General features: G+C 42.1%; 1 protein-coding gene across 1 annotated transcript in view; it reads right to left on the bottom strand.

The window, feature by feature from the left end:
• Nucleotides 1-248: 248 nt before the first annotated feature.
• The window catches only part of LOC112573517 (FRAS1-related extracellular matrix protein 1-like), a 77,077-nt gene continuing 66,145 nt past the window's right edge, over nt 249-11,180 (bottom strand). Inside the window, 9 exon segments of the mRNA XM_025253966.1 lie at nt 249-4,958; nt 5,780-5,950; nt 6,452-6,608; nt 6,934-7,254; nt 7,392-7,495; nt 7,827-7,976; nt 8,375-8,577; nt 8,832-9,159; nt 9,340-9,664. Of these exon segments, the coding sequence (XP_025109751.1) occupies nt 4,579-4,958; nt 5,780-5,950; nt 6,452-6,608; nt 6,934-7,254; nt 7,392-7,495; nt 7,827-7,976; nt 8,375-8,577; nt 8,832-9,159; nt 9,340-9,664 (2,139 nt within the window). The 3' untranslated portion in view covers nt 249-4,578.

The raw sequence follows: 11,180 nt of genomic DNA, 5'->3' as shown, positions 1-11,180 counted from the left end.
CAAACCATGTGAGGGACTAACTGTGTGCTCTACTGTGGAGGAGAGAGAGAGGTGGGGTGTGTGTGTCTGGGTGCATGTGTGTCTGTGTTTGTGTGTCTGGGTACTTGTGTGTCTGGGTGCATGTGTCTGTGTTGGGTGTTTGTGTGCGTGCAGTAGTGTGTCAGGGTGGTGACAATGAAGGCTGAGGGTTGTCAGTAAAATCGCAGTTTGTAAAGGCAAGCACGCACACATGTCAAGTCAGCTCAACGCCAGATTCTCATGTTTATTTGTCATTAATTTAGAAAGCTTACATTAATTCGTACACGTTGTTAAGGACGCTCGGTTCAGCAACATAGTGTGTTCCCTCTAGAAGTCTACCAACGCAGTCCAAGAGATAAGTCTGACCTATACTAGAGACCAACAAACACAGTATTGTACAGTTCATGAAGGACTATATTACATGTGTACAGAGTAGGAGCTGTGCCACACACTAGACCCACAATTCATATTGCTACGTACACTCTCGATGGCCGGAAAATTCGAATATAAATAACGGTAAATGTCTATGCTAATGAGAAACATTACAAACATAATACAAACATAATCACATTCAAAAATCACATAAGCGACTGACACCAAATGTGACTGTGAATTGCGGCGGAGAGAATGACTGCTCGTGAGTCACCCGCCCGAAGTGACCCTGCGGTCATTGACCCTTGGCTATTGTACATCCATCTCTAAAAAAAAAAATTCTGCCTATTTGTCCTAAGGTAAGCAGCACAGTGACCGCATCAGTGTCTGTGCTTTTACTGGGGGCCCCCCATTCTATGGAAAGCTCATACGCAGCTGTAGATAATCTGTACTCTTCCTTTTATTTTTTTTTTTTTTTTGTCTGTCCTTTCCTCTGCTTCTCTTTCGCCAGAGACAAAACGAGCATTCGAACATGTACGCACACAAAAATAAACACGACTGTGCATTATGTAGACATAGTGCATGCACCCCATGTACACAAGTATATGGGATAGAAAGGGAATACTCGCGGACACACACACACGCAGAACTCACAAACACAATCACACAGCGAGTACAAAGTAATATACATTGGTGTAAATAATAAATTTATATCATTTGTTGTTGTGCTTGGATTCTTGTCAAGCAACAAAGCGTCAAACGATAAACAGTTGATAAGGGTAGGATCCCGACCTTAGGAAAAAAAAAAAAACAAACTGGAGAAACAAGGTGACAACAGTGGGTTACAGCCGTAACAGTTACACTCAAAGACTAAAAGCAAAGAAGCTCCTGGCACTTGTACGCAGATGTAAGTTATTATGTACATAACACAAACACAAACACAAACACACAATCTCCCCCACCTACCGAGCCTTGCACGATGCACGCACACAGTCATTTGCACAGAAGGCTTACAAGGACAACAAGGATCCAAACTTGGGTTGTATCGGGTCTTTAAAAATATATTCTGTACATTCAATCCTTTAAGGTCTCTCCTTGTGCATTGTCGGTTTTTTAAAATTCTTTATGAATTGTCCAATTGATAGTTTAATACACAGTTAACACAATTAAGTCATCTGAACGTAGAATTTTAATGCATTTAATATGCTTCTTTATGCACTCGGCATGGCTCAGATGCAGATATTATGGTCAGCTTGTATTGTTTGAATATGCTTCTTGGAGACTACAGTGAGCAGTCGTATACCACGTGTCAGGAGAAGCACGTGCAAAACAGAAATATTTGTATGATGGAGAACAGGTGTGTGGCCGCTCAGACGTATTCATACTAAAAAAATTGTCTTTCTCGCACGCGCACACACACATATAAACATATATATATAAAACAAGTTTGCAAGAACAGACAATACAGATTTATCTTCTAACAAGAATAACATAAGTGCTGGTCGTTTTGCTTTCTCAGGTCTTATTAGAATCCGTTGTTAACCTGTTGCAACATTTCTATAAATAGAAAACTGCCCTTAATTGGAAAAAACGGATTTGAGGTTCGTATGTTTCCCACGAGGCCACACAAGCAAGTTCGCCGTTGAAGCAACCCCTTAATTTTCTCCTACAATTTAGTAAAAAAATATTACTTCTGATTTTTGTAGCAAACTTATGATAGCCATTCTACTAACCTGTCACTACGGCCATGTATTTGTTATCATATAAAACTATCTATCATTTCGTATCGTGTCGATGTAACTGAGCGAAATCATTTTATCAACCTCACCTTTGTGTTTGCTTTTTTGTTGTTTTTATTTTCAGTAACAAATCTTTTGTAGTGTTTGTACTCTAATGGTGATTTTCAAGTTCTCGTCAAAATACGACACCAAGAGGCATTTTGTTTACGACTATTTCGTTTTATGTCTTGCCATGTGCCTAAGAGAATACAGACTCGAACATAAAGCAAGATTGTAACCATGTCACCTCTCGTTATCACCAAACACAGACAATTCACAAAAGCAAAATTATATCTTTCAAAAAGTTCCATCTGGCATCTGTGCTCACCAACCATGGCAACACACTACATTGATGAGATTTTAAATAGAGTTACATCTGGCAATAATGAGTAAAATATTATAAGTAGATTGTAATTATGCTAGATATATGCACTTTTGCACCTTGGGATATGTCTGCGTCGCATGAAGATAATTCTTGGCGTGATATATTTGTATTTATATCTGGTACAGTCGCATCGTTGTAACAGGTGAAAAAGATGGAGGAGTGGGCGAGGGTAGCCGTAGAGATGAAAATGGGTATTAGTGGAAGGAATGGCTGGACAGGAAGTGATTAATGAATGATGAACCATCAAGGGAAGCAGGAGGACTGGGGGAGGGGGTGATGACTAAACAAAAGCAATCATAACATTGAGACCTTTGTTTATGTTGTGCTGCAACAGAACAGGAACATCTACGCTTATAATTATGTAACCACACGCTGAACTAATTTACATCTCACGAAACATTTGTGTCAAAAATTCACAACATGGTTTTCAAAATGAACACTATTCGTGACAAACACCAAAAATAAGGGGTCAGTCCAAACATTCCTTTCAGCTACAAAACTGTAAGAACCCAACTGCCACTTAGCTTCTACGACCGTCATTTAAATAAAGAAATAAAGCACTGATCTGCAGAGTATAAAAGAATTTCAACTTTCAGATCTTTCTTAGCATAAGTTTTACACAAAGGGTTAAAGCTTGGATTCAAGTAATTGTTGTGGGGAAAATAAACCTTAGAAATCCTTGATTCTGCCAGATCATAGAAATATAACTTTTCTCACGATTTCAGAAAGGAAAACAGTAATCAATACAGCAAAGGAAATATTTTTTGAATCTTTAAATGGGGGACTGAAAGTTGAGAGCTCGGACCTAAGACGATCAGTCCTCTTTTAAGATTACTAGTAAAAGGTTTGCCCTTAGTTTAAAATTATCACTTTGAAAGAAGGATCAAGTACGCTCGGCAAACATCTTCGCAAGGTCACCAAGAAAATCTACAAATCTTAATACAAAAAAATAATAACGATTGTCTGATATACTTACTGGCGAGAAGGTCACTAAAACAAGGGTTTCGTATTTTAAAAATTTGGTTCCTTGTGTGACTGTCGAGAATGGATCCAGTTCCTTTCAAGCCGTCAACACATACCACCGAATCAACGACCTTCCTCGATGTGAAAATCTGAAACTCACTGAAATCTTCGCAGAACTCGTGGACCGAAATGTCACCTAAGTGTCAAAATTTGACCAAACACCGCCTGTCATTTTTTTCTGACCTGTTCACAAGATCTGATAACAGCTTCTCCTCAGACTGTCCACAGTCCTACTTGTCCACAGCCAGCAGTCTTTCTGTCCACTCAAGTCTTATGACCTTTTTATATAAACGTTTCTCTAAACGTTTCTCTCCGTAGTCTTCCTTTTATATTTTTTCTGTTTCTTTTAAAAGCCACACACCCTCCAGTCAAAAACATTCTCTTTCGTGTTGCCGCCACGGGATCGAACCCAATGTGTTTGTAACGGAAAGCATGACCTCTGCCGTTGACCTAAACAACTATTTCATTGAGTTCGTCCTTTGTAGCCAACAACAGGCAACCATCTGCTTTTCCAAAGCCGAATGGATCGTACATTGATACACCTCTAGTGAGCATCGTTGCACTAAATCGTGTTCTTTGTCCAGTGAAAAGAACGCCGTCGTTTTGAACAATGACCACGTGCACCAATCAAAAGCATTCGTGTGGAACTGACGAACTTTGTCCATACCGCCCTTCCCACGGAAATAAAACTCGATTTTTGTCAGTACTTGTTCTTTCACGATCACTTTTCAACATCAAGTAGTTATCAGCCTCAACAACAGAACTCTGCCTGGAGGGCACAGGACATGTGGCATCAGCTCCGAGACTGATCGATGTTGGTTGTCCGACCTTTCATTCAACACACCACTTTGCCTCAACCTTTCCTTGCTTCACTGAGCTCACCTTGTGATTCCACTACACGTCTAACTGTCAAACATCCGCCTCCACATCATTGAGCACTCACTCTACACCGTTTATCGCTTCTACTCTAAGCACTCCACCTTTGAGTTCTTTTCTTTCTTTTTATTTTTGTCCGTAAAAAAATCCGTCTTGCACGTTCTTTCTGTTTCCTCTACTTCCCCGCTGGCCAGCGCTCCATCGTCTAGACTGCTTGTCGTCTTGCCTGTTGCTGGCCAGGTTGTTGTAGCCGCTGCTGCTGCTGCCGCCCGTGCTGGCGGTGGTGGGGACCCCCTGCAGGCTGGCCGGAGGGGCCTCACACACAAAGCGCATGCGATACTTGTTGCAGTTCTTGTTGCGCCACTTCAGCAGGTTCTTCACCACCGCGCAGTTCTTCTGGAAATTGCTGCGCATGGTGCGAGGTCCCCCGCCCTTCCAGTTGGTGACAGCCACCGGCTCCCCATTAGAGTATTCCCATCGTCCCTTCTGCCTCTTATCATTCAGACCTGTAACATTGAAACACCTTATAAATTGATTGCATGAGCAGTCTTTGTACTCTCCCCTCCCTTATATTTGTCATTGTATTCTATAACACAGTAATAAACTGCTTGCTCAATTCGTTATACTGCTGGAATTTATGGACATTTGTAAAAGAGATATACGAACACATACAAAAGGGGAGAAGGAACAGACACAGTTCACACATAATTTAAGATTCGAAAAGAATTCCAAAAAGTGGGCCTGAGAGCGAGAAGGAAGAAGTGTCTGCTAAATTTCTCCTGTCTGCTGAGTGCCACAGAGAGGAGGGCAACAGAAGCAGACCTACAAGATTGACTCGGGTGGTAAGTAGTCAGCAGCTTAGACAGGTGTGCTGGGCAAGCTCTTGAAGGCAGCAGCAGCAGCACAATGTAGACATTATATATTAATTTTATTCATTCGCTCCTTTACGGGTTAAGAGAAAATGACATTTACAGAAAACAGTTCGCCCATACAATTTCCACATATATAGCTTGAATAATTAATTGGACAGGCTTGAGTAAAAGTGAATTTAAGACAAAGAAAAAGATAAAAGTGATACTAAAGATAAGGAAGGCAATAATATTAAGATTAATACAGCATTAAAGTGGCTTTAAATTAGTCACATTACTTTTCAAAACTATCACAAAATAATCAATGTGAGTTCGGACTGGCAACTAGTGAAGCCCGCGGAGAAGGGGTAAAACATAGTCCACTCTTCACCTTCGGAAGACAAGCAGCAAGTTTTTCCAGTAGGCAGTTAGGGAGATGGAGGCATAAAGAGTTAATTTATAATACAATATCTACTCACCGATCCAAAAAGCTTTTCCTGCAGCCACTTCCCCAAGCCAAGTGAGGTGGCGCATAGAGCGAACGGAAGTGAGATGTGCCCCGTATGAGTTCACGCATGCGCTCTCTGCTTCATCCCAGGTGAGGCGCGAGTCGACCAGTAGGTAACAGCGCTGATCGTACTCTTGCCATCCTGTACCACAGCAAGTGCACGGTCTATAATATAGTGAACTCATCTTTGTCACGTGATACCTAATAATTCAAAATAAATTTCAGAGTGACATAATAGGTCCATGTCACAGCCGTAGGTCTCCGCCCATGTTTAATCTGTAAATGTGACACACTACTCATAAACAGGACCCTGCCATCATAAATTTTCACACGCTGCCATATATTTAACTAGAATACAAACTAGGATTCTCAATATGATTTCATTTTTACTTTTTTACTTTATTTTAGTTTGATTTTTACTTTTGCTTATTCTTAAGATCGATGAGTTTTGTAACAACGAAAAAGACGACAAAGGAATAAAAAAAAGTTAGATAACAATAAAAGAGGGGAAAGCAAGTGAGTGAAAGGGAGGCAAGTCAGTACTGACGACGATGGTTTAGTGAGTAAGAGTTGCAGGCCTTGCACTGCACGTCGCAGCTCGTTGTGAGCTGCAGCTCACGTGATCAGGCCGCCCTGCGCTTACCGATGCGACATGTCAAGCCACCCGCGGCGGACCGTTCGTCGTTGCTGGACGAAGGACTCCATGGCACCCAGGCTTTGCCGTCACAGCGCAGCAGGTGGAAGTTGTAATCATCAAAGTGCAGCAGACCCTTGGTCAGCCCAGAACACTTCTGAGGTGGCTGCCACCCACAGAAATTAGAATCAAGACTTTCTGACTGCTGTCTGGGTCTCTACTGACTTTTTGACTATAATACGTATTTAATACACAGCTCTTCAATTATTCTCTACCATGCATCAACATTTTCTGTCTTAATGTTTCATCCCACTAGATTATGAACAAGCCTCTTGTTTTCTTGTTTTGCACTTTGAGTCTCTTTCTATGTCTGCCGCACTCTAAACAGTTTTACCCCAGCGAGTGAATTAGAAATATTTAATTTCAGTGTTAATAGATTTTCATTTTAGCAAGCATTGAGTCATCTTTAAACCATTCCATTCGTCCCTCACCTGGTACTTAGTGTCTGCTGAAGGCCTGGGGATACCCCCAGCCACCATCGATCCACTAGCTGAGGTCGTGGGGGTCACAACTCTGGAGGTAGGACTAGGAAGAGGAACCTGATTTCTGCGGTTGTTGATTTTCTTCTTTTTCTTCCCACCGTTCCTGCGCTGTCCGTTCTTCTTCCCTCCTCCGCCACCTCGCGAGAAAGGGGAAGCAGCGGACGAGACCGGAAGTAGACCTTTGCCGAGATGACCGTTGGGCTCAGCCTCTGTGTTCAGATACCTGTTCTCGTGTCGTGAAGCTTGGTGAACTTGACTCACGCTGTGCAACTGCAATGATATTTTAGAACAAATTTAATATTGTGTCTTCTTCAAACTGCTGCTAGAGATACTCGTATTTATTGATACAGCTGTCTGCTATCTGCGTGAACCTCAGTAAATGTTCAAAGAAATCTTTGCCTTCTTACCATAAATGGATTTTCATTCTCAGTTCCAGGTATGGGGTCTCCAGGCTCCAAAGTCAGCTGGTCAGTGTGCTTGCTGACCATACCAAGGTACTGGGGACAGTGGCCTGAAAATAAAACTGCCATTTTTATTTGGTATGAATCACAGATGATAAATTTAAGCGGCTGCCGAAAAAACAGAGCACGAGAAGACTATGTGAAGGTCTTAATAACAAATACTTCAGTCACAGGTGAATATCACGATTGTGCGAAGGTCTGTTACATATTCCACCACAATCTTTAGAATTGTTAGAACTTACCGGTGTCACATAAACGATAGACAAACATATCAATGGTGTTCCGTCACCAAAACGTGCCAGATGTCTTATACAACAGCCATGAAATATTCATTAGCAAAGTCTAACGAGAAAAAAAAAACAAACAAACGAAACAACTGACCAGATTCAGCGTTTATGATTCGAACCCCTAGTTTCCGTCGGGTGCCCACGATGGTGTTGACCGGGTCACGCAAGGTTAGTCTAAGCTTCTCGTTCCTTTCGACCAACCCCTCGTCGAGAATGGTTAGTTCCCAGGTGGCGCGCGCCTCACCTACACCGACACAAGACAAGAGAGAATACTGTGTAGGTTGAATAGTAACAGTGAGAGATGGCAGACACCAAGAGGGAAGAGAGATTGCCTTTTCTCTTCTACACAAATGTTTTCCAGGTGGAAAGGCATTTTAGTTTTTTTTAATTCCAGGGATTGTTTTCTTCTAGTAGCATTGGGCAAGAATATTCTGCAGAACATAAATTATATCCTCCAGTGATTCAGTGGAAAGGCTTTCGTTTACACACTGTACTCTTTATTCATGTGCAGTGATGATAATTGTTATGATTATTACTAGTACAGTAGTAGAAAATATTCAGACTGTAATGGACCGGAGTGGTTGTATCAACAGTTGCTATTGACATCTAGACTGTGCATGGACTGGCAAGGCATTGTATTACCTGGATCGAACTGAACCTGTTTGGCTGAATTTGGAATGAAGTCCTCTCCAATTTTGGCCGAGATTTCTCGAACGTGGATGCCAATGAAAGCCGAGTGAGAAAGGTCACCAGATCGGGTCAAGGTGACAGACAGAATTCCGACATTTTCACAGGCTACCACCTCCTTGCGCTCAAACTCCACCCTTGACCATCGCATATCAAACCTGAATAATGCAGAAAGAGAATTGCTGATCACAATAGTCAGGCGCAAATTATTTTGATTGCAATTACTGATTACAACATGAAAAAAATACTTCTTTCGTGATTTAACTGTTCTGCAGTAACTATACATACGTGTCTCGTAAACATTGTATAAAAATATGTTAATATTGTTGTGTTCTTCATCTTTCTGGATGTAGGAAAGCTTAATGTCTCCCATGAATTGCCCATCAAGTAAGTAGGCTAAAATCTTTGTCACCTCTGGTCATCTAGAGAGTTCCCCCTGGAATCTTCCACCCTGAAAGTGAAAGTGTCGTTGGTGGCATCAGTCTTGGGGTCTATGATGAACAGCAAGCTGTCCTCGTCAAGGTCTCGCTGTGTGAACCTACGTCGGACGTAGCGCTTGGCCACTGTGTTTTCGATGTGGCCATGTTGAGGACGTTGCGTGAGGACGTAGAGGAGACTTCCGCTGTCCGTGTCGGAGTCAACCACGCGCAGCAGCTTGCTGTTCAACCGGAAACCATGACGACGGCGTCCAAAATAGGTCAGTGTGTCCGGCATTCTGTTGGTCACCAACGTAGGTGCGTCTGAAAACAATGAAAAGTATAATAACAATACTAACAATGGATGATGATGAGGATGATGATGATGATGATGATGATATGTTCTTTCCTTTTTTTATAGTATAATAGGAAGCGAGTGAGTCTGAAGAACATGAACAAAGATTGGTGACCTTCCACCAGAGAGTTCGTAACGCCCATCATTACCTTCCACCAAGGGCTTTACGAAGATGCTCGCCATGGCTGGCTGGGTCTGCACCGTCCCGTTGACGAGGAAGCCCTGGTGGCGACCGTCGGAAAGTGTGAAGAGAAAGTTGTCCAGACCAGCACGTGACCCGTCGCTCTCGTAACGCACGTGACCCAGTTCGAGGTCGTTCTGGGTGAAGAATGTGGCCACCTGACCCCCTCGGATGTACAGCTGGCCGTATGTCGGAGACTTGGCCACGTGGAAGGTGATGTTCTGGGCTGCAGTGTCGGGGTCCATAGCTTTGAGGTGATACTGTGTGATTTTCTCTTCTCCTCCTTGCAATACCTAAGGATTTAAAAACACACACACACACACAAAGAAAAAAATAAAGGGACATTAATGTGACAATGCATTATTCTAACTAAAAATGTGTTTCTTCAGACAGTAGCTAGATGTGGTGGTGAAAGACCGCAGAGGATAAAGCCGGGTACAGGACAGTTTATTTTAATCTTCAATAACACAAGATGCCAGTGGGTAGACTGATGTCTTTTATTTGTTTCCAAGTAGCTTGGATAACGGTTGTATTCTACACTGCTAACGATGTGTTCAAAATTTCTTTGAACAATAAAACGGAAATAACCGTGATTGGTGACAGGAGACCTCGGTTTTGTGTATTTATTTGGGTTAGGGGAGAGAAATCTTCCCAATGTCAGCTGCTTGTGGTGTAATTACAAACTAATATTAGCACTATCAGTACTCTATCAATTTTTCCCCTCGTCGTCCACATTAAATTTCAATAATAATCTAAGAGATTGATTGATGATGTTTCTAGTTCAATGCCGCTAACCCATTTTATAGAATGTGAATGTTAAATTGTATCATAAGGTACAAAAAAGTAAACTGACTAAATTGACTGAAAAAGGTAACTTATTTTATTCTCAGTAATCGTCACTGCTTCTCTTTGTTTTCGCTATAATGTTACAAATCACCACACATTCAAATGTGAATTTTATATTTTTTTTTATCTAGAAAAAGAACGATAGTTTTAGACAAACAAACAACCTACATAGCCGCCTAGTTGTTTCCCTTGACTCCATACCGAGACTAGGTTTCACAAATGCAGAACATTGCCATAAGTTATGGGAGAAAAAACCAAGCCTGACTAAGAGGAGTCATCCGGGATTTGAACCTTCCTAAAGTGATTGCAGCATGTCATAAAGTGAACTGTCGAATTCATGAGGGATAGGAAAGCCCTCGTAGCGCTCGCACCGCGCAGGAAGAACATATTAACGGGGAAAGTTGCCACTAACGGCCCGAGCATAAGTGCTTTTTAGCAAATTAATATCACATTTAAGGCCAAGACTGTGGGAAATAAGCACGTCCTGGTCGAGGGTCATCCGAGAAGTGAAGACGACAGGATGCCAGCGCCGTTACTGGGCCGTTAGAGCCCATTACCCTGCCTGGCATCAAAGTTAAAACTTTCTGTCTGCACTAGCTGGTGCATGGGAAAGATAAATCTAAGGATGTGACTTAAAAGGACGCAGGAAATGTCAAGACAGCAAAGTGAAATATATAGCTATTAGCTAAACATGCAAGGAAACCCGATCTCTCACATGCGCGCGCATGCACATAGAGAGAGAAGGGGGAGGGGAGAGAAAGACGAGAGGAGGAAAGACAGACAGACGAGCGGAGGAACAGATGAACGAGACGGACGCAAACGAAACACGAGATCGAGAAAGGTTAATGTAGAAATCAGCGCATTGATTATTCCCAAAGATTGGGAAACCGAGAAAGGCAAAAATAACTGAGAAATATGAAGATTCAAAAAGCCAGCGGAGCAAGTGAGACAGCGGCAGACAGA

The sequence above is a fragment of the Pomacea canaliculata genome, linkage group LG10 (assembly GCF_003073045.1).
Source record: "Pomacea canaliculata isolate SZHN2017 linkage group LG10, ASM307304v1, whole genome shotgun sequence".
Classification (NCBI taxonomy): domain Eukaryota; kingdom Metazoa; phylum Mollusca; class Gastropoda; order Architaenioglossa; family Ampullariidae; genus Pomacea; species Pomacea canaliculata.
Note: the sequence above shows the minus strand (reverse complement) of the source record. Positions and strands in the feature narration are given on the sequence as shown.